The sequence below is a fragment of the Dama dama genome, chromosome 9 (assembly GCF_033118175.1).
Source record: "Dama dama isolate Ldn47 chromosome 9, ASM3311817v1, whole genome shotgun sequence".
NCBI lineage: Eukaryota > Metazoa > Chordata > Mammalia > Artiodactyla > Cervidae > Dama > Dama dama.
In genome coordinates, this window is record NC_083689.1 from 82,732,792 (window position 1) to 82,756,870 (window position 24,079).

At 38.4% G+C, this 24,079-nt stretch overlaps 1 protein-coding gene across 7 annotated transcripts in view; it reads right to left on the reverse strand.

The window, feature by feature from the left end:
* ACOT12 (acyl-CoA thioesterase 12) overlaps nt 1–24,079 on the reverse strand; it is a 52,073-nt gene that overhangs the window by 16,619 nt on the left and 11,375 nt on the right. For 4 of the 7 annotated variants that reach the window (XR_009694223.1, XM_061151935.1, XM_061151937.1 and 1 more), the window contains 10 exons: nt 23,662–23,722; nt 20,321–20,422; nt 17,477–17,612; nt 12,058–12,214; nt 10,400–10,519; nt 9,393–9,543; nt 8,827–8,882; nt 8,484–8,547; nt 7,733–7,831; nt 134–267 (listed from right to left, as the gene is read on the reverse strand). Coding sequence is in view for 6 of the 7 variants with exons in the window: in XM_061151935.1 (XP_061007918.1) it covers nt 134–267; nt 7,733–7,831; nt 8,484–8,547; nt 8,827–8,882; nt 9,393–9,543; nt 10,400–10,519; nt 12,058–12,214; nt 17,477–17,612; nt 20,321–20,422; nt 23,662–23,722 (1,080 nt within the window). In the remaining variant the exon portion in view is untranslated. The other 3 variants (XM_061151936.1, XM_061151939.1, XM_061151940.1) reach the window with 2 other exon arrangements.

Below are 24,079 nucleotides of genomic sequence, written 5' to 3' on the forward strand. Positions count from 1 at the left end.
CTGTGCTGTAGCAAATACTCTTCAACTACAACAATGAATCATACATTGGGCTGTGGAGATAGACTGCAGTGTAGAGGTCATTTTTTACATGATGTCAAGGTTGAATAAGAAAGTATTTTAAATTTATTCTTACGTGTAGTGGGGGTCCCACAAAGGTCGCTTGGTAAAGTTGGACAAGAGATGGTAAGCCAAGTGTGCCGGTCTTTTCACATGCTTTTCAACCCAAACAGATAAAATATCATGTTCTTCCAGAGTATATATTTTTATCTAAAATAAAATAACCAAAAAAAATAAATTACAAAAGAAAAATTGATGTTTTTACATTAAGACCACAGCAGGATTGCATAAGCTAAGGCATCTTGACACCTGGTAACTTCACTTTCAATAGTTGGATGTCTAGAACTCAGACCAGGATGCTATACTCCTGTGTCATCTAAACATTATGCTACTTGAGGGTAGGTTATTTAATTATTATGCAGTAGTTTTTCTCATGAAAAATAAAGAGCTTTATCTCTTTCCCTCTTTATCTCTTTGTGATATTTCCTTGCCTCTATTCAGGAACAACAAAAAATATCACCAGACTGCTAGGCAAGTCAGCACTTCCTTTTTTCCATAAGACCTTGGAGCCACGGCTGCAGCCTAACATCCCCAGGATGTCAGGAGTGCCTTCATTTGGGCTGAGGGGATCCAGGAAGTAAGCCAACACCTCTGGATCCAACTCAACCTCTCAACAGGACTGCTGAACCATGTTGTTCCTTCAGCACAAAGCACTCTTTTTTTTAAGTGAATCACAAGGGTCACAAGGTTCGTGAGTGTCTAAGTGCTTACTATTCCTTAGAGAAGAGAAAGCTTGTCTTGGGGATCCATTAGACTTAAATGTTAATGTACCCCTTGTTACTCTGAACTTTGCTTCTACTGTGTTTTCATCAATAATCAGAGATATATGTTCAGCTAGGAGCACATTTCTATCCTGACCATTTACTCCATCTCTTTCAGGGTGCTTTGAAGATCGTGTTGAAATTTGCCATCTTATAATCATTCCCATGGAAACAAGCAATGAGAAGACAGACAAACATAGGGTTGAGACTTCACTGCAGGCATCAAGCAGATGGAAAATCAGGCTGTGAGGGAGAAAACCTTTAAACATAAATATCTTTAGAGAATGAAGAAATGAGAAACTGACTAAAAGCAGCTTAGAAAGGTAGGAAGTAGCTTTTTGCTTATGCCATTTTACCTCACCAGTTGACCTCTGCACCAAGCCTGTCTTTAAAATTGAGCCTGCAAAGGAAGGCATGATGTAGGCTGTGGGTACTTATGAAACAGAAAGAAAACCATGAATGTAGCTCTAAGTCAAAGGCTGAGACCCAGCCCAGCCTAGACCTACCTACTTTTGCCCCCTGTCCTGCAGAAGTAGCAGGGGGTTCCTTGATCCTGGTGTCCATGTGGCTCTTAGCCAGCGTGTTGGGGCTCTGCAGTCTCGGAGGAGTAAGAGCAAGTAGCCAGAGGGAATTCCACCACCTCAGTCAGATTCTGGCCTTGGGGCAACCATGGTTAACCTTGGTGAAACCAGGGTTGGGTGGGATATTACAGTGGGCTGAGTACTTTTTAAGGGTTCAATTGTGCCCCACCCTCCATTCATATGTTAAAGTCTTAACCCCCAGTAGGGTCATTGCAGGTGTAATAAGTTAAATGAGGTTCTACTGCAGTAGTATGGGCCCCGAGTTCAATATGACTGGTGTCTATATATAAAGGGGCAGTGTGGGCACATATATGTACACACACACTGGGAGAATCCCATATGAAGATGAAGGCAGAGGTCAAGTGATGCATCGACTATCCAAGGAATGCTAAAGATTGCAGCAGAGCACTGGAAGCTAGGGGAGAGAACTGCAATAGATCTCGCTCACTCCCCATAGAAGGAACCAGCATGACCAACTCCTTGATCGCAGACTTCTAGCTCCCATAACCAGCCCATTCTGGTACTGTTTTGGCAGCCTGAGGAAACGATCACAGCACTTCTCCAGGAAGCTGCTCCCCAGGTTGCAGACACATGTTGCTGCTTCCTGTCCTGGAGACATAACAAACTTGACACCAAGTACCATCATTAAATTCTGCCCTTACAGAGCTCACTGGACTTAGCCAGTGTCAACTACAGTATTGGATGGATGGATGGCATTTTGATCCTTTCCCCAAAGGTAAGAGTAGCAGAAAGTCCTTAGCATTCTGCTGTCAGAGACAATGACATTGATGCAGACAAGGAAAGGCAGCGGTTGGTGTTGGTTCTCTTTAAACTCTACTATTTTAGGAAAGCCAACTTTTGCTTAGTGAAAAAATTCTCCAAGACCAACTGTCCAAGAAAATGATTTCCCTTTCATGCTTAGAAGAATACAGGTTACATTCCATTTATCATCTCAAATGTTTTATCATTTGAGGATGAATTTCAATTCTATGAAATTTTGTTCTATGAAGTGAAGCTTAAAATAGGTTCAAAATCTGCTGGAGCTTGGTAACATTTTATTAACGATATATTTTTTCATTCTAATAAGATTCTGTTTAATGAGTTTAGATCTTATACAAATAGCACAAGCAGAAATAGCTCAGTTTTAGAGTTTTATACTATCTGTTGACAGATATGTTATTGAGACTGTATTGTGGGAAGGAGGACAAAACTAGTTTTCACGGAGGTATGGGGAGAGGGTAGAGTCATTGGAGGTCGATTACCCATTGACTAAGGGGAGGGGACGTGGTCAGGTGCAGCTCTGGAGCCAGTCACTCCCCAGCTTCAATGAGAATAGATCTCCTCTGGTCTGTTTCCTGTGGGTTTTGTCCTGTGTCAAGAGTTCTTGCCATTCTGGCTTCCTGTCCTCTCTCAGCTACTGCCTAAATAAAAAGCTACTCTTATCAGGCCAGTCTCTCACCCATGCTAATTTCCACCAAGATGTGGCTCAAGCTACTCACTGCCTAAAAAGCCTCTTTTACCCCTCCAGCACTTTATCCTTACACTGTCGTCAAGGAGGAAAGAATCGACTCCTCTCCAAAGTTGTCTTTAAACAACTATCTTCCCTGACTTTGAATTGCCTAATAGCTGACCTTTGTAGTTTAAATACTACATCTCACTCTTGGGTATGTGTATGTGTGATGCTTTCAAGATAGTACTTTTAAGATATTTTCAAGATAGACTATTAATATAAACTCCTTTAAGATGAGGGCTCATCTTTTGCTGCTTGTATTAGTGCTGTTATTAATTCCAACACTAAACCTTGAAAATGAAATATGGATTAAAACAGTAAGTACTGCCCAATTGTCATTATGAATACCAGAGATTTTAAACTTTTGCCATCTATCAAAATTTATATCAAAATAAGTATAGCTTTTTAAAACCCAAAATAAGTATAATTCTTAATAGTTGTGAAAATTTTTTCAGCTAAAAGGTGACAGAAAAAAATAAACGAGCTATATTTTGAAGTTAAAAACATGATGGGTAAAGATAGTTAAAAGCATAGAAGCTTTAAAAAGTGGGAGAGAAAAGGATAACCCAAAAAAGAGAAAAATTAGATTTTTATCATAAATATAATCTGAAAAAAAGGAGGGCTTCAAACTCAACAGAGATAACATAAGAATGTTTCTTTAGTTATACAATGTTTTCTAGTAAGTAACAGTACAGAAAGTTAAGAATTAATTACTGATGGCTCTCCTTAGACACTTGCAAATGCACATTTATTTGTTTAGGTTGTTGGTTTTTGGTCCAAACTCCAAAAGAATTGAAATTTTAATTTATATTAAATTAAAACTTAGTCTTCACTAAGTATGTGTTCATCCTTCATTCCAGACATGAGTATGTCTTTTACTGTGCTGTTCAGTGAGTGCTCAGATGCCAGCAATGATGCAAGAAGCAGATTTCATGTTAATAAAAGAAAACAAAGTCTTGAGGCACCTTTTATAAAGGATAATTGTAAGCAAGAACTTTGTTATGTTAAACCTGTGTGCATCACTGAATCAAGCATAGATGGAAACCTAACTGGATCCAAAGAAAATAAAGAAGACCCTGAAAGGATTCAGAAGTGAGCACCAAGACACAGTAAAAGTGAACAACCAAAGCCAAAACGTGTGGAGGAGGTCAAAGTCAGGGTGAAAACAATTTAGTATCTGAATTTGCTTATATTTCAGGGTGAGTGACCATATAATTTATTCAAACTGGAACACTTGGGCATGGTTAATAATTATGATGGGACAACCAGGACTGTCCCAGGAAAACCACAACATGTGGTAATCCTGTTTTAGAGGCTACTGTTTCAGTGATGATGAAAAACAGTATGCACTGAAATGTGAGCATAGACAAAGTGTTGGCATTATTGAGCATCTCCTGAATGCCAGCTAGTGCTATGTTCTGCAACTATAGTGATGGACAAAATGGTCCTCAAAGAGCTTATACTATGTTTAGTGTGGGCATCAGCTTCAAAGGATCACCTGATATACCTCTGAAAGTAGATGAAATTCAAATGATATGCATTTATTTAATTTGATGACATGCAAAAGCATTGTAAAAGGTGCTGAGATACAAAAAAGTCAAGATAAGGCTGCTTTCTTAAGACGTTTATAATCTAGTTAAGGGAAAAGACCATTTGTAAAATTACTATGCAAGACAAATATCAACTCAGTGTGGCTGTGGAGTGTCATGAGATAATGCATAATTAATTGACAAGTTAATTATAAAGAAGTAATTCTTAAAGGAGTTCCTAAAGCAGTAATTTCCTTCAGTAGCAGATGATTGGCTTTATGGAGAAGCATTTGGCCCAGGTCTTGAAGACCAGGCAGGACTGAGGTAGATAGAGAAGAGAAGGAGAAAGAGATGGAATATGAGAACTAAGCTCAGAGGTAGGAATGTGTAGGGTGATTTGAAGGCCCTTAGATCAGCCCAGGTAGGGGAATAGAGACAGGGCTGGAAAGATACTTGACTCTTAAAAAAATTTTCCCCAAAGACTTTTTTACCTTTTTAAAAATTGAAATATAGTTCATTTATAATATTCTGTTAGTTTGGGTATATAACATACTGATTTAATATTTTTATAGATTATACTCCTATATATATGACTATATATGAATATAAGTGTATATTTATACACTACATACCCAGTAGTAGAATTGCTGAATCATATGGTTGTTCTGCAGTATTTTCAGTTTTCTGAGGAACTTCTATACTGTTTTCCATAGTGGTTGTACCAGTCTACATTTCCACAAACGTGTAATAGGGTTCCCTTTTCTCCACATCTTCACCAATATTTATTTGTGGTCTTTTTGATGATAGGCGTTCTGACAGGTGTAAAGTGATAACTCACTGTGGTTTTGATTTGTTTGTCTCTGATGATTCAGATTGTTGAGCATCTTTTTATGTGCCTGTTAGCCATCTGTTATGTCTTTGGAAAAATATCTATTCAGGTCTTAGCCAATTTTTTAATTGGGTTGTTTGGTTTTCTTATATTGAGTTATATGAGCTGTTTATATATTTTGGAGGTTAACCCCATATAGGTTATATCATTTGCAAATATTTTCTTCCATTCAGCAGGTTGTTTTTTCATTTTGCTGATGATTTCTCTTGCTGTGCAAAAATTTTTAAGCTTAATTAGGTCCTCTTTTTTTTGTTGTTGTTTCTGTTTCCTTTGCTTAGAAGATAGATCCAAAAAATATTGATATGATTTATGTTAAAGAGTATTTCATTTTAATATATTTTCTGCTAGGAGTTTTATGGTTTCCACTCTTAGCTCTTTAATCTGTTTTGAGTTTACTTTTACATATGGTTTGAGATGTTTTAATTTCATCCTTTTACTACAGTTGCACAGTTTTCCCAGTGCCACTTATTGAAGAGACTTCTGCAATTGTATCTTCTTGCCCTCTTGTCATAAATGTATTGACCATGAATGCATGGGTTTATCTGGGGGCTCACTATTTTGTCCCATTGTTTTATGTGTCTGTTTTTGTGCCAGTACCTTACTGTTTTGATTACTGCAGCTTTGCAATGTATTCTAAAAGCAGGGTGTATGATACCTCCAACTTTGTTCTTTTTTTTCTCAGGATTGATTTGGCTATTTGGAGTCTTTTGTAGTTCCGTACAAATTTTAGGATTATTTGTTCTAGTTCTTTGAAAAATGTCATAGGTATATGGGTAGAGTTTGTATTAAATGTGCAGATTATTTTGATAGTATGGTCATTTTAACAATATTAATTCTTCCAATCCATGAACACTGTATTTTTCCATTTCTTTATATTTTTATTTCTTTATATCAATTTTTTCAGTGTTTTATAGTTTTCAGAGACTATGTTTCTCACCTGTTTAATTAAGTTTATTTCTAGGTATTTTTTTTTCTTTGTTATGTGACTTTAATGGATTGTTTTCTTGATTTTTCATTCTGATAGTTCATTGTTTGAGACCAGCAATAAAACAGATTTCTGTATATTAGTCTTGTATCCTGCAACTTTTCCTGAATTCATTTATTAGTTCCAATAGTTTGTTGGAGACCTTAGGGTTTTCTTAATATAGTATCATGTTGTCTGAAACAAGAGATAGTTTTACTTCTTCCCTTCCAATTTGAATGTCTTTTATTCCTTTTTCTTGTCTGATTGCTGCGGCTAGAATTACCAATAATATGTTACATAAAGAGTGTCTTATTCCTGATTTTAGAGGGAAAGCTTTTACCTTTTTAGTATTGAGTATGATATTAGCTTTAATTTTATCATATATGATCTTTATTATATTGAAATATGTTTCTTTCATACCAATTTGGATGAGAGTTATTATCATGAATGGATGTTGAGTTTTGTCAGATGCTTTTTATGCATTTATTGAGATGATCATATGATTTTTATCCTTCCTGTTGTTAATGCGGTATATCACACTGACTCATTTATAAATATTAACCCATTTTTGTATCCCTGGAATAAATCCGATTTAATCCTGGTGTATGATCCCCTTTTTTTTATATTTTTGGAGTCAGCTTGCTAATATTTTGTTGAGGATTTTTGCATTTATATTAATCAGAAATACTGGCCTGTAATTTTCTCTTTTTTTGTAGTGTCTTGGTCTGATTTTGGTGTCAGGGTAACAATGGCCTTATAGAATGAATTTGGGAGTATTCCCTTCAATTTATTTTGAGAATGCTAGGCATTATCTCTGTTTTGTATGTTTGATAGAATTCCCTGTGACACATTCCAGTCCTGAACTTTATTTGCCTTAGTTGAGAACTGCAGTGGAGCAGAGCCCTGGGAAGTTTCAGTCTGCATCCTTTGCCTTATTCCCAGGAATAAGGAAGCATTGTTTCCTTTAAGAGTAGAGTCGAGGTTTCTTATACAGCCCTTCTGTTTGTCCCACTGGTTTTAAAACCGGCTAAGGGTACTCCTTCTCTTGGGGTCAGACCTCAGGGCTGGGGTGTCCTCTCCTAGGGATGCAGGTCCTGACCTGATGGCGTTTTTTTCTCTTCCTCCCTGACTGTGTGGGTCTTTCTTTATAGCCATAGTTGTTGTATAAGAGTCTTCCTGCCACTCTCCAGCTTGTTTTCAGTGTTGTGAATTGCTCCACATATAGATGTAGTTTTGATGTGTTCATAGGGTGACTTGGTATCCTTGTACTCTGCCATCTTGATCTCCATTTTTTACCTTCTTGAAAGCAGCATTAGAGGTAGCAGAACAACCCCTACCATGACAACTTTCATTCATGATGGACAGTGAGTTGTGTGTATACCTGAATGCCTCCTACCTCTTCCACAGCGCTGGTAACCTCCCATCCACTTTTGGCTGCCAGGCGTTTGAGAGCCTCCACATTGCCATTACTCAAGGATACCTAAAGTGTAAATAATTGAAAAGCTGTGAGTTCTGTGCACAGATATGTGATCAAATATTTTGTTAGAAAATGGATACTGTTAGAGCCAAAGTGATGATGTTGAAGTTAGAACTAAGTTATAGGAACATAATTTCTGTCTCAGACTCTTAATTCAGAATTCAGATAGGTCATGTGAATCCTATATGCTTAAGAAATTAGTATCATTTTAATTGGTATCCTAAGTAAAGACAAGAATACCCTTCATTGACTAGTAATCAATGTGTAATAAGTAAATTTGGATTTCCCTTTACATTTCATGGTCAAAACGTTAAGATGACTAATACGTTTTTGTTGAGAAGGCATGTCATTCAGCACAGACCATGATGAGACACTAGATGTCAATGTCCTATGTTGCTTGAATGCATTTGATACAGATCAACCAGAGTCTGTAACTCAGTAACTATGTAGATAATTCAAACAAGGCAGTGAAGCAGCTGGCTGATGACTAGTTACTCACAGATTGGTTTTGTTTCATTTTGAGATGACAAGTTGCTATAATTCACCTCTACATCTAGCCTGTGTAGGCACAACATGAGTCAGTTAAATGAGGCAGTTCCCGTTTTTGTAATGAAGCGATTTTTACATGAAAAACTTCAGATCATAAAATTGTCACCTGGTTGCCAATATCCCAGTGTATGCAAAGTGGAACTTCTTCTTTGTGGGAAATGACATATTTTCTGGAAAAAAATGAAAATTTTAAATAATAGTTTTCTTCCCTGTATCTAGCACATAGCAATAACTGTGACACTTTCTTGAAGTGAAATCAGCAGTCACAAAACATGGCCTTTACTGGTAGAACAATCAAGAAGAACAATTTTCATCACAGTAGCATCCACAGTCAAAAAACATCAAACCTTCTCTTTTTATATTATGTGGGAATAGAGACCCAGAGAGGGCTCTTTGCTATGTAATTTGTCAGATGAGAGTCCATAAAATCTTACACCCGAGTCCCTTACCTGCCTAGGCGAATTCTCTTGCGTGCGAGAGCTCCACGATACCGTCGAAAATCATCCTTAAATAAATTAAAAAAAAAAAAGTAAAGTCAATACATTCTTAATATTTCTGTGCTACAATCCTTAAGTCTCTCTCTCCTAAGTCAGTTGAAAAGGCTAACTGGGACAAGGAGTCTCTACATGAAGTATCTTCAGGTCAGAGTTAGCAGTAAGGCAGCTTATTCCATAAGACTTAATCCCGATGAATGTAGAGCAGCATAGAGAACTGGATATAAAGCTGGAAAAGAGTCAGAAATGAGACATGGAAGACATATGTTTCCAACAGCAGCATGTGGCTGAATAGATGTGAGGTCTTCAGGGCCTTCACCGTTTAAATAAAAGACCAGAGTGATTTGGAAAAAGAGAAAAAGGATCATTTTACTTTGTGAGGCAAAAAAGAAAGAAAAGCAAAGGGGAATGGACGTGGAGGTTGTTGCCAGTGCAGGAAAAGATTCTGGGTGGAGCTCTGTACCACAGCTTCCCCCAGAATAAGTGGTCTGATTACTGAACTGCACGTGCTAATAACTGACCTTTGACATGGGTTTGATTTTGGGAAATGTGATCAGTTCTTCCTTATCATCGACAGCATTATAAATGAGAAAAGCACTGTTGATGTGACGGCCCCGGCTCTCAGACCACTCCTGGCAGTCAAAGGCCTCCACACGCACTCCAACTTCAACACTGCAGAAGGTCAAGAAGGGTAGTGGGCAGAGAGCCTGAGCGTGCTAGGCCTCCCCCGCCCACCACCCCACCAGCTCCTCCAGGCAAGGAAGAGAAGGAGGACCCTGTGTTGTTATTTCTTTGTTGTCTGCTAATCTATGCAGCGGTTAACATCCATTTTATCAAGTCGATTGATCTTATGTACAAGCTCCTGGGTGCATGTCTGCTTTACTTTCCCACTTTCAAGTAGTAAAAAAGGCCAGTGGAACCTTATATACATTCATGAATAAATTTTGGTAATGGCGGGGTGGGGTGTTAAATTATGCCAAAGTCATGTTTTTTCTCCTAAAATGATAGTTCTATAATTTAAAAGCATCAAACACTGAAGTTGGATAGGAAATACAGATGTTCATTTTTACATTTAAAAAGAAAAAAATACCAAGGTAGATCTTTTCTTTGTGTGTCAAGAATAATAAAAATAACTGAGAAGTGTTTTGGACTTCATGGTAATAAATGACAGGTCCATTATGAATTGGTTGACCATATGGGACCCTTTTGAGAGTGAAAGGAAAATTAATGATTATGATACGCACAAACCAAGACCATCCTGGATCAAGTGGGAAATATAGTCAACCTTATTATGAGACAAAAACCAACTTATCATAACTTAGTGTAAGGAGGCCTCAGTGGAACAGAGGATTAATATGTATGTCTATAGATTTTGAACATGAAATTTCAAAAAAAAATTAGAAGGAATGTGGTTATTTTAAAGTATTCCCTATACTCACCTCCAGGTTGAGATAAAACAAAGAGCATTGCTTATGTGCAAGTTTGAATTTGTTTTTTTCGCAATCTAAGAGCACCAGACATGCTTTACCAGGTCTGAAATGTGTTGTTGACGATGGCGTTGAAGACAAGACGGTCTCCAACTGTAGATGGTCCCCGGAACTTAAACATGTCCACGGACTTCAGAACAGGATGCGCTCGACACAGGCGGCTGGTGAAACAAAGGGAAGGAGAGAGAGAGAAGAAAGTGATCATTCTCCAAAATGTTTTCAGGAGGTATTGCTTTGCTAAATGGATGCAATAGACCTGTGTTCGGGGTGATTTCTAATGAACATCTCTTTTAGCTCAAGAGGGTGAAAAATAACTGGATTGTGTGTGTCGAGAGTGGTCCTGTAACATTATCTGCAAATATTTTAGGGAATACAGTGTCCCAGTCTGTGGGTGGCTTTCCCAAGATGCTGGTGCTTCTGCTCTTGTGGTGACAGTCCTGTTCTTGTTTTGTGCCCTATGGAAGTACCTCCAAAAAACAAACAACTGTCTTTTGTTCTGATTTCAGAGTTTTATTCCTCCTGACAGCTCAGGACTACAGTCACAGAAAGCCATGACTCCCAGGTTGGCATAGGAAACAGTGAAGAGAACTGTCAGCTGATACCATTCTCATGAGTTCCTTGGCTACACTGTTAACCTAAATTCACCCACATGTCAAAGACCAATTCTTCTTCCCCACAAAAAAAGTTACCTACATTGCTGTACAAAGCCTGAAAGGCTGCAAGGTACACATTTTACAGGTTTTTGGTATGCGAAGTTTTGAAAATCTATAAAGAAAATTTGATCTCAGAAAGTTACTATAATTGTCTACATTTTAGATTCCCACTGTGGTCATTCAGTTACTCTAAAGAATTCTGCCAATGATAAGTGAACAGATTCTGCCATAGTCAATTACATTGTAAGCCTTTATAGTAGAATAGGCTTAAATGCTTTATTGTCATTAAGAATGACAATGTCGTTTAAAAACAAGCTCTTATATTTGTGCACAATTTTAGGATAACCACAGGTTTCTAATTATAGTCATAACTATAGACATATTAATAAATAAAATTCTCTTAATTTAGGGAAAATAAAACCTTAACAATTTTCAGTGGTTACAAAAATTGTCAGAAGGGCAGATCCTGTTCAAATGCATTTTCAGAGACTACAGTGTTCTTTAAAGCTGCCCAATTACCTACATGGCTCCATTAAGAATGAAATTACCCTTTTTGAAACTGAGCAGCATTTAAAAGTACTTTTCCAAGTTCTTCCCTCTTTCTCATTATATTTTTCAGTTAATCCTTTGGCCATAATGATTCTAACCAGCACCTTCAGAGGTCAGACCTAATTGTGAACCACCTTTTAAAAAGTTTGTATCTTGACTATTTTTAAGTGTAATGGCTGTCTTCTATTTCTGTTTTCCATCTACTTTGTCATAACTAACTTTACAAGAGTTGCAAGATCAACAGTCATAATTCAGAATAACTGTAAGAACTGTCATTTCCTTTTTTATTTTTGAACAAAGAATTTAAACTTTAACCCTCAGGAAAGGACAGAATAATTCTCAGGTAAACAGGAAAATGACTGATCATTTTCTCAGTTTGATAAAAGGCAACATTGTTCTCTGCTTGTTCCCTTGACTCACCCAGTAGCCAGCCTCAGAACCTTCTGCCCTTTCCTGACTAGTCTCAAGATCACAAACCAAGGGTTAAAACCAAGAACCTTGCAGAAATAGTAGCCACCGCCTCCATCCAAGCCATAATCTGGCCACCAAATGTATTTCCATGATGGTTTGCATGGGGTGGGAGGACAAGTTCAATGCTCTGAACAGAAGTGCCCCTTGTGGAAACAGTTCCTTCCTCATCATCACAAATGGGATCTGAAAGGTAGACATAAACAAAAATCGTAGAGTTAAATGCAGAACCTGAGGCTATAACCTTTCCTTCAACTCAGGAGATTTTTATAAAAATTAAATTATTTTTAATTTTCTAAAAATAAAATATTATTAATTAAATAATAATACTTAATTAAAAATTAAATATTATTACCCAAGACTTAAGTTATGAGCAACCTAGATAGCATATTAAAAAGCAGAGACATTACCTTGCCAACTAAGGTCCGTCTGGTCAAGGCTATGGTTTTTCCAGTGGTCATGTATGGATGTGAGAGTTGGACTGTGAAGACAGCTGAGTGCCGAAAAATTGATGCTTTTGAACTGTGGTGTTGGAGAAGACTCTTGAGAGTCCCTTGGACTGCAAGGAGATCTAACCAGTCCATCCTAAAGGAGATCAGTCCTGGGTGTTCATTGGAAGGACTGATGCTAAAGCTGAAACTCCAATACTTTGGCCACCTGATGCGAAGAGTTGACTCGTTGGAAAAGACCCTGATGCTGGGAGGGATTGGGGGCAGGAGGAGAAGGGGACGACAGGATGAGATGGCTGGATGGCATCACCGACTCTATGGGCATGGGTTTGAGTAAACTCCGGGAGTTGGTGACGGATAGGGAGGCCTGGCGTGCTGTGATTCATGGGGTCACAAAGAGTTGGACACGACTGAGCCACTGAACTGAACTGAACTGAAGACTTAAAACTCCCAAGGAAATGAATAGGTTTTATTTAACAGTGAACTGGGTAAGACAGCAGATCAGAAAGGGCATTTTAGAGATTGTATTCCAACCTATTTTATAAGTCAACCAGAATTTTGATCAAAAAAGTAAGTAGGTTTAAATTTGAGTTGCTTCAGGTGGAGAAAGGGCAGATTAGAGCAGGTTAGGGCAGAAAGAAATTTGGGGATTGACGGATATGTTATTGTCTTGGTTGTGGTGATGGTTTCATGGGAGTGTGCATATCTCAAGACCTATCAAGTATAACTTTAAATATGGCCCATTTATGGTAAAAGTTAATGAAAAGAAAGGGATTTGAGCTTTAGGGGCCATGGACACTGAGAATCTGGAACTGTTTGCTGCACTATAAACTTCCGAATGGGAATATGGCCTCCCCTGGTGACTGCTGTGTAATGAAAGCAGTCACAAAAAGAAAAGACACAATACGTTGTTCTTCTTAGTGTCTTTCTGCTTCTTTTGAATCATATCTGCTTCATTTACTGACAAATTGGTTTTTCCTCTCAACAATGGAGAAATCATTTACTTTGGCTGCAAAGCAGTAAAATGTATTCAGTTATACTTCCTGCATCATCAAGTGAATCACCAGCTAGGCTTAATTCTCACGTGCTGTTGTTGAGGTGGGGGAGGAATTACAAATCAGGGGTGCCATGCTGGTTGAACTCTCGGAGGCAGAGCTGAGCTGGCAGTGCGAGAGCACAAATATGCCCAGCTGTTGCCGGTAACTGGGAATGGAGCCCTCCTTGGCACATTTACATATAAGTCAGCAGAAGAGTGTGGTTACAGAGATTTTCATTCCATTTCCTAGTGTAAATTTTATATTTTTAATTAACTGTCTTTTTCTTTTACTTTTTTCCCCTGCATTTCACTGATCATTTCAGTCCCCTCCTTAAAAACATGCAGTGACTTCCCCTTGGCCTATTGGGAAAGCCTGAATCATTCTTATGACCCCCCAAGCCCATCCTTTCTTATCTGGCCCATGCCTACCTCTCCAGCCCCAGCTAGTCTGAATGCCAGTAGCACCCCTTCTTCCCCCATCACATCTTCTCTTATTCTCTCTCTCCCTCCATTCCAGCCACTCCAGCATTTTTCAGCTCCTATAACTAAAATGCCATCTTCAGCATCAGGGCATTAGTACATGGTCTCTCTCTGTCAGTAGCAGTTCCACTGGCCACCACCACCATCTTCCATTTACCTCCTGTTCTGTTTTGGCCCATCTCAGCTACCATTTCCTCAGGAAGGCCTTCTCTGACCTCCACAACTGAGCTCCTACTTGTACCTTTCTTTCACAGTCACAGTTTTATGTTTGTTTGTGTGATCTTTGATTATCTGACACCCTAGATCCTGAGCTCCTTTGGGTAAGGATTGATTTTTTAAAATCCTAATGGAATTCCAGAATGTAGGTGCTCAGTTAGTATTTACTGAATGAATGAATGGATGGATGGATGAATAAACTTACCTTTGCTGATTTAAGACTTCCCTGGTAGCTCAGAGAGGAAATTAAAAAGCCTCTTGATGAAAGTGAAAGAGGAGAGTGAAAAAGTTGGCTTAAAGCTCAACATTCAGAAAACTAAGATCATGGCATCTGGTCCCATCACCTCATGGGAAATAGATGGGGAGACAGTGGAAACAGTGTCAGACTTTATTTTTTGGGGCTCCAAAATCACAGCAGATGGTGACTGCCGCCATGAAATTAAAAGACGCTTACTCCTTGGAAGGAAAGTTATGATCAACCTAGATAGCATATTAAAAAGCAGAGACATTACTTTGCCAACAAAGGTCCGTCTGGTCAAGGCTATGGTTTTTCCAGTGGTCATGTATGGATGTGAGAGTTGGACTGTGAAGACAGCTGAGTGCCGAAAAATTGATGCTTTTGAACTGTGGTGTTGGAGAAGACTCTTGAGAGTCCCTTGGACTGCAGGGAGATCCAACCATCCATCCTGAAGGAGATCAGTCCTGGGTGTTCATTGGAAGGACTGATGCTGAAGCTGAAAGTCCAATACTTTGGCCACCTCATGCGAAGAGTTGACTCATTGGAAAAGACCCTGATGCTGGGAGGGATTGGGGGCAGGAGGAGAAGGGGACGACAGAGGACGAGATGGCTGGATGGTATCACCGACTCTATGGGCATGGGTTTGAGTAAACTCCGGGAGTTGGTGATGGACAGGAAGGCCTGGCGTGCTGTGATTCATGGGGTCGCAAAGAGTTGGACACGACTCAGCGACTGAACTGAACTGAACTTGCTGATTTATTCCAAATTCACAGTCCTTACTATCAACAGGATATTTTTAGGCAACAAAATGATTGTACTGATTCATACTTCTGTTTTTACAATAGTTTCCCCAGCTCTTCATTTCACTTAATTAGTATTGTGGACCCTTCTGTTTTTCCAGTTTTGTGGGTGTGATATAGTGTCTCGTGGTGGTTATAGTTTGCATTTCCCTGATTAATAATGAGGTCCAAAATCTTTTCATATGCATATTAAACTTTTCTGTTACCTCTTAATAAAATATCTGTGTTGCTTGCTTCAAATGTTACTTCTCTCCCATTCTTTTTCTCCTCTCTTCGTGGAACTTTGATTAGATGCTTCTTAGACTTCTTACTCCATTCTCTCTGTCTCCTAATCTCTCTTGGATAGTTTCCATTTCCTTGTCTATCCATCTGCATTCTAGGTAACTCCCTCAGATTTACTTTCCAGTTTACTATTTCAGATGCTGTTTCATTATTAAGTTTTAAATTTTAATTATTACCTATTCTTTTTGCTTCTTCATCTAATGTTCTAGGTCATTTTCTTGTTCCTACATAATAGTTTTGATGCTGTTTTATTTCTTAAAATATTTACCTTCTTATTTCACATTCTTTATGTGTTAAATTCTATTTCTTTAGTCTTCCTTGCAGGCTTCATTCTGTTGTCCGGCGCTTTTCTGAATTCAGGTGACTTACTTTTGTCTTATGATTCTTGTCTAAGAGCTCACATTCCTTGGATCTCTATCTGTGGGGGTTCTTGAGGACTGGGCTTAAAGTCATGTCTGCACAGAGGATTTGCATTTGTGGCTGCAGATCACCTGTGGGTACTTAACACAGTATGAATTCACACTAGGTTTTACTTGGTCTGTTTCAAACCAAACAAATTATGTGAATTCTGACACCAAACATGCTTGAGAATGCAGTTGTGATCGAATCCTCAAAAAGAAACAAGTGTTTTTCCATTCCACATAGGGCTAAGTGGAAAGCATGCTGACCAGAGCTCTCGGAGGCATGGTTTTTTCAGTTGAGCCCCCGAGGGTATCATTTTGGAGGTGTTTCAGCTCCAGGTCTGGTTCCCTGATCCAGCTTCCCACTTGACTGTGCTTCCTGAACTCGGGTAGGCCCCTTAAAACACAGCTCAGGGTCCACCACCTACAGGGTCCTCCTTAGTAAATGCCAGCTCTTGTGTCTCCTTACACTGCTGTATTTGTGTTTCTGATCCTTTGTGGACTTGAGCCTCTTTCTTAGTTTTCTGCCTGCTGAGATGTGTTTGTAAATATTTTGTCAAGAAATTTTAGATTTTTTTCAGACTGTGAGTCCACCATATTGCTGTAATCAGAATTGGATTGCTTCCTAAAGTAATCCTTAAAAAGCATATGAAATCTTAAATTCTTAAATCCTTCCAACTTCTATCTTTTTTAAGTACTGATTTTGCTAGATAATTTTTTATAAACATCCAAAACTAGTACTGATTGAGATTTTTTTAAGGTTAATTTCTCATACTCAAATGGTACTTTTTTGGTTCAAAATAAATTAATATAAATAATCTGTACAATATATAGCTAAATTTAAAAAAAGGTGTGTAATTGTTTGAATATTGTGTTACCAAGGTAAAATTAAAAAAATAAGAAAAAACCTTATACTGTGAGAGACTTTGTAAAGACTCAGATATAAGGCAACTCCTTTTCTGATGGATAACTAAAGAAAAATATACTTGATTCCTATAAAGACATACATGGCATACACTGGGGTACATAGAGGTGTGTACTAGGGCAGGTTGCATATGTATAAGGATCATCTAGGAAATGTATACAGGAATGTATTCAGTATAGGGGACCTTGGTGCAGAAGTATGCCTATTTGGAGGTAATTGCCAATCAGTGGGGAAATGGGACGCTCCCCGGTTTAGACTAGAGACCAGTCTAGGCTCAGAGCTTTGGTTGTGCACCCATGTTAAGGACAGTAAACAAACCTCATCCTTTCTACAGGTTTCCAACTGGGACATACTCATCTGGAGGTCAATTTCAGTTCTTGTACTTTGGATGTTTGTAAGTATTTTGTCATTCCTCCTGGACAATGTTACATTTATCCCACATTTTTTTTGGTCAGGAACTTTGACCTGAATTGAGGTTATTCTGTCTTTGGTTTTCTGAGTCACTACCAGAAAGGATCAGGACAGTGGCAGAATGTACATTCTTTTCAAGTGCACATGGAACCTCCTCCAGAATATGATCACAATCATATAATGAAAGTTCCTGTAAATAGATTTACTAACCGTCAAACTTGCCACCTTCCTTCATCAAGTTTTTAAATGTATCTTCATGTTGTAATCGAACTTTCCTTCTCTCAGAAGCCAGATTGTGTTCCACATGATCTTTTTCAGTTAGAAGTGTGACTGGTTTTAACTGAATCTAGAAAAAGAAAAACATTTATCTTTCATTACCTTGTTAAATTATAAAAGCACAACATGAACTTTGCAAAAACAAATAATATGCCACATTATTTTCTAACTCAAAGTAAATAGAGCATTTATGGATGTGTACATTTAATGTACATATTATGGATGTGTACATTTTAGTCTTAATTTTTTTCCTAAAATATTTTTAAACTAAAAAAATCAATGTAGGCTTCATAATTTGTTCATATAATATGTGCCTTTGAAAAGTTTTCCAAATATTAATTTTCCCTGATTTAAAAAATTTTCAACAGAATTACAAAAGAAAATATTCTTCACATTAATGAATGAGGAGAGGGACTTTGACTCCACTAAATTCTTATCAAGAAATGTTTTCTACCTTTTGAAAAATTAAGATATCAGAGGGAGAGAAAGATATTCTAGAGAAAGCTGTCATGATATTCCCTATTTGGAAATTTCATCACATGATGGGAACATTATCTAATAAGCAAACTGAAAGAATCAGTATATCAGAATAAAGCTCCAGCTGACCTCCAGAAACCTGGAAATGTCATGCAACAGAAGCAAGGGCTCAAGTTCTTCCAGAAATGCCTGACTGCTGTCCTGTGTGTGAGTCACCTTGCAGCTGGACTGGGAGAGCTCCATGCTTATTTACAGGCCACGTAAAGTCTGACCCTTGACCAAGATAACAGTGAAATAGCTAGCGATTTCTAATACATGGTTAAAGTCAAACTCCCCTGGATGACCTCATCCAACTTGTTTAGGAGTGTAATGACTAATAGCTTATACTGGTTTAGCTAATTACATAGCTTTATTTTAGTTGTGTGACCAGTGGGGTGCAAAAGACCACCTGGTAAACTAATGTTTTGGCTTTCTAATCTGCAAATGAAGTACATTTTGTGTGCTAAGAGCTTTGGCTGGAAGTCTTGAACGTCTCGGATGTTTGCTGTGCTTTCTTTCTGCTGCTGTGCCATTTCCTTTAGCTTCAGTAAGGCCTTACACGTGCTTACCCTGTGGAGTCTTGGGAAGCGTTCTGTGATCTGGCCTGTGTCACTGTTGAACTAGACTGAGTTAATCATTGCCCATCTCATCCTGGAATGAACTCACTTTGGACAGAGACCCGGGTAGCCCTGTCGGTTCAAACCACTGATTTTTCATGGCTCTCTTAATGGTGTGCTACTGAGTAAGAATGTTACCAACTAGAAAATACAGGTGCTTTACAATAAAGGTTATCTGAGCTAACCAATTCTGGCAGCACTTAGGGCACTTGCTTTCTCAGAAGCACTGCTGGAAAACAGATCTTTAGGCTCAGCGGAGACTAGACTGAAGTGTGGCTATTCTATTCTATTCCACGAGTCCCTGAAGCTGGAGGGGGAAGAAGATGGGCTTCGTTTTCTCCTCCATGTGAAGGAATGATTTGGGGAGATGGATCCCTTTCTGTCACTTGCTCTCAGATATCAGAACTCTGCAACCACCCCCATATTCTCTCATTCACAAAAGTTTGGAGATTCAGAGGGGATTCCAGGAGAAACAGAATGTTTGACAAGACCTGTCTCAGTGTCTCAATGATTTTAGTGAACCTAGGATCCCTAGGATGCTTTGTCAAAGTACAGAGTCCAAACTTCTATACTAGTGATTCTAATTCAATAGGTCTGAGATACAGCCCAGAAAGCTGCATTTTTATAATACAATAAGTGATATGAACTTGAAAAACAATGCCCCTGGGCAATGGCGATTTGCTTTGTGGTCTACTTTATATCAGAGAGTGGAAGAAGTGTCCCAGTATACGAAACTGCAGAGACACCTGCCACCCAGGCACCACCATGGCCTCACTAGGCCCTGGTCCATCTGTGTGCCTTCTGGCCCAAGTGAGGAGTTGCTGGTGACTGCTGCTTTTGGGTACAGGGAAAACTTTGCTTTGTCCCAGCTGGCTGTTCCACGTGAGGAAGACTTTTGCAGAGTGAATGGTACTTGTGGAGCTAGGAGAGGCCACTGTGCCTACTTCTAAAGCAATCCTTCAAGTGAAAGATTTGAGTTCTAACTTGAATTATTACATTTTAAAATGCTTATACTAAGTGTGGATCCTCCCCTAGGTATCCTGGCTCTAAAAAGAAAATCCAAGAAATTATAGTAAGTCTGCAGTAGACAAAGGACAAGCTGCTCTGGGTCAATGCCAGGCAAGCCCACTGGAATACCTACATCAGGCCAACATATTTCTCTTAAGGGTGTTTTTACACCATATGGCCTGCAGCTTATTTTCAAACTTCAGTAACTCAGCAACTTTGACATTATTCCTTTAGGTTTGAAAAAGTGATTGGACCATAATGCACAATTGGTAGCTAAAATGCTCTTGCTTTAAAAAATATTTTAACTCAATTTTGAGTTACATAACCACAAAAGAACCAAACCAGTAAGCAATATTTTTGGGAAACTGATATGACCTTCAGATCACTTAAAACACAGTGTTTTTTCCCTCTTTCACAAACTGGCTACATCTCTCAATTTTTCTAAGGTAGTTAATACTGTGATGTCATTGCATAAGTATTGGTGACAGTTACAGTAAGTATTGGTGAATAACAAATCTTGGGAAAGTGTATTCCTGGTAAAAAAGAAATGTCCCTTACCTGTAACAATACTGATGCTGGTAATTCTGTTAGTGAGTCCCTGAATTATATGCTAGATACTTTTCAGACAGAAATTTACCTTTTCTTTTCCAACTGGTTTGGCTACAAAGGTAGAGAAAGCCACACTAACAAGTTTCTCAGTGCCAGTGAGCATGTCTTCTACTGTAACCTTGATGCTGATCTACAGTGGAAAGAAAAATAAAAAATTTTCAGTCATCCAGATAACAGATGACACTGCGGCGTTCAAAATTCATTTATGCACTTCACCATTGCTTTGTTTTTTGAATAAAACCAGTATTTTAATTTACTTTTAGTCAGTATTGTCCTCTCCATGATTTTCTATTAAATTGAAAAAAAAAATCTCTGATTATAGAAAAATATATATTTACCATGGAAAATTTTGTTAAGTATAAAAATAAATGATAAAAATGGAATCTGACTATTAAGAGTAAATATTATCTCTAATCCCATCACCCAAATTAATAATTACTAACCTTTATATAAATTTTCTTCCAGTGTTATATACATACATATGAAATGTGTCTATATGTATATAAATGTGTATGTATATGTATTTGTATACACACACACAAAAGACTATCATACTGTATTTACAGTTTTATATTATATCTTACAACTTTGGGGCATTTATTAAACATTTTCAAATCCTATTATTACTAAATGTGCTTTTGAAAATAAGATTTTAACAAATGCCTTATAGCCCATCAGAGAGGTGTACCATAACTATTTTTACTCTTTAGTCTCAGTTTTATAACCAAGTTGACATGGATAAAATGTTATTTATAGTCATGTTATTTGCAGCTTTGTTTCCTCTTTTAGGAGTTTTCTTTTTCAGGATTAGCAAGAATTGGCTAAGACACTCTATGGTGATAGCACAGTGGACTGGATTTCCCACATGAAGAACTCTGAAGCTTAGGTCCTTATCATGATCACATTCTGCAGAAGTGCGGGAACTTAGCCCAGAGAAATAATACTATCTTCTTGAAACAGTGGACAACCTCGCCCATCTTAGTTCAGCACTGTGTTATCAACAATAGTATCTATTTCTTCATCTTCACCAAGTACATCATGTACAGAAATAAACATCAGTCAGTGAGTCACTTAACTTATGAAACCAAATTAGTATTTGCATGGTAAATGTAAGTTAACTAGATGGTGATTAACCAGATTTAAACCATCCATTCTCAATTCCCAACAGCTCTCACCCACATAACTTTCTACTTTCAGAGAAATAGGCAGATGAAAAATAGACAACTAACGGTAAAAACAAAGCAACCGTTTTGGAGAGTTAAAGCAAGTTCTGAGCCTTGTCTTCTATTAGAATAGTTAATGACCAAATGTCTCAAAAACATATGCCAGGGAGAATTTCACTTTCTGTCATGACATAGTAGGTCAGTTTGGAACCATATCGTATGAAAACAACTGGAAAATTGGACCAAGGATAGGAAGCAACTGTTTTCACACATAGGACAGCAGGCAATGCAGAGCTGGATCTCCACAGAAAGGGAAGATTAATGAGGGGAGCACTTGCCTGGGCTCTCATTCTGCAGGCAGTTCCCAGACTATGACCAAGGAGGGGAAATGGGAAACACTGAAATGAGGACCCAGAAATCAAGATCAAGGCAGCTGAGATTGTCCCAGAAAGGAAGGAGCTACAAAAGGAAAGAATCCCAGGTATGTGCATATTGTCCCTGTTGAGTGTTTAGGTTGATACCAGTCTGAGCCTGTGTAGGGTGAAATTTCACAAAGCCAGAAAAGAACAGTTTCTGAGGAAGAAACGATTGTAAATTGAGCTCTTGTAAAAATTCCAAGAGCTCACAGAGCCCTGGGAATCTGGTGTTCCCTCCAGCCAGACCTCACTGAATACACAACTCATTCATAGAGACCACAGAGGACCACAACTTTGTAGAGAGACTAGATTGGCCCTAAATGGGGCTAGAATTTATGTATTTTTCTTCAGATCAGAAATCTATGCTTTCCACTCACTGGGTGTTTTGGTTTTTTATTTATTTTTCTCTTTTCTGTTCTTTTCTTAGCTTTTAGTCAAACTTCCTTTGGAAATTCTGGCTGGTCTCAGGGAAAAGGAGAGGAGAAAAGAAAGGGGACTTTCATCTATGCAGGGGCTGAATAGAGGGAGAGTACTATCTCTCAGGAGAGAGGCCAGGCCCAGAGGCTACTGTGTGCAGAGATCAAGAGCCCTATGGTTGAGAATCAGAATCCAGAAGCACTGTTATACTATCTCTGACATGGCTCATTTTATCCACAAGTTTGTATAACCTTTCTGAATTCTTCAAGTTTTTTATACCCTGTTTATATAGATACTAGGGGAAAGTGAGGACTAAATCAGGGTAAAGCCATCACCATAGGTATGGTTATTACCAAAATAGTTCTGTTATGGGTTAATTTGTGTCCCCTACCAAATCTGGTACCTCAGAATGTGACCTTATTTGAAAATGGGGTGTAATTATTTACGACAAGGTCCTTCTGGAGTAGGATGGACCTCTAATCCCATACGACTGGTGTCCTTCTGAAAAGGGAAAATGTGGACACAGCAACACAGGGAGAAGACCGTGTATAGACAGGCTGAGATCGGGGTGAAGCAAATCACTGGCAAACCACAAGAGGTCAGGAGGGAGGATGGGGGCCGATTCTCTCCCATAGCCCTGGAAAGGAACCGACCCTACCAACACCCTGATTTAGGCTGCTATGCTGCAGAACGGTGAGGCAATCAGTTTCTGTTACTTAAGGCACCTAATCTGTGAAACTTCGTCATGGGAGCCCTAAGATACACATATAAGTCCCTACATGTCATTGGTGCCCAGAGAGCAAAGGGACTGCTACTAACCAACCTACAAGTTGCAATATGGGATCCAGGAAATTCTTTCCTGCTATTTTAACCTGCATTGAGACCTTTGTATTTCGGAGAATTTTGTATTCATAACTATAGTAAAGAAAAGAAAACTAAGTAGATGAAGAAGAGAAGTCTAAGCTTCCCTTCTTGCTCCAGTTACTCTGCCTTTCAAAAACTAGTTAATTGTGGGGCTGGTTTTCATTAGGGGTGAGGAGATGGAGAAAAAGTGGAGCTAGAATATTAATAGAGTCAGAATAATTAAGAAATAAAACCCATACCTGGCAAAGAACCAAGGGTGTCCTTCTTCCCTTGTATGTTTACTTTCTGTGTACCTTTCTGTGCAAAAACCGTTCATTGCATCACATTTAATTGTAGTAGCAGGGAAACATAGTCTCCTTATTTACCTGTGAGCCTGACTACAGATTCAAGGGCCTTCTGACATTCAGAATCTCATACACTCTAAGTTACTCCAGGCGTCCCCCTTGGCTCCTGTGAACAATAAAGAGATGAGCATCGACAGGCAGTAGGAAGAAAAGGGAGCCTCTTACCTCCATGCTTGTGCTGAATGCTCTGCTAACTTTTGCTTTGATGGTTATAACTTGTCCAACTCTAGTGGAAAAAAAAAAAAAAAACCCTCAGTAATTCTAGCACATCTCGTTTCAGACTTGAAGATTCACTTAAATATGTGTGCCACAGAACAGTTCTACCTTACCATGTTGATAATGCTCATGCATGAAAAATGCAAATTAATGATAACAAGACAGCACCAAAAACAGATGCAGATCTTTGTAAACCACACATGTGTCAGCTGACTAGCCTCTTAACAGAAAAGGGCCTTTGCTAAGATGATGTGCAAAATGATTTCCAAATCTATACCTTGTACCACAACTGTTTCCTAAAGAGAAGTTACAACAAACACATGCAAACCTATGCAATTGATATTTTAAAATGTTGGTTAACAAGTAA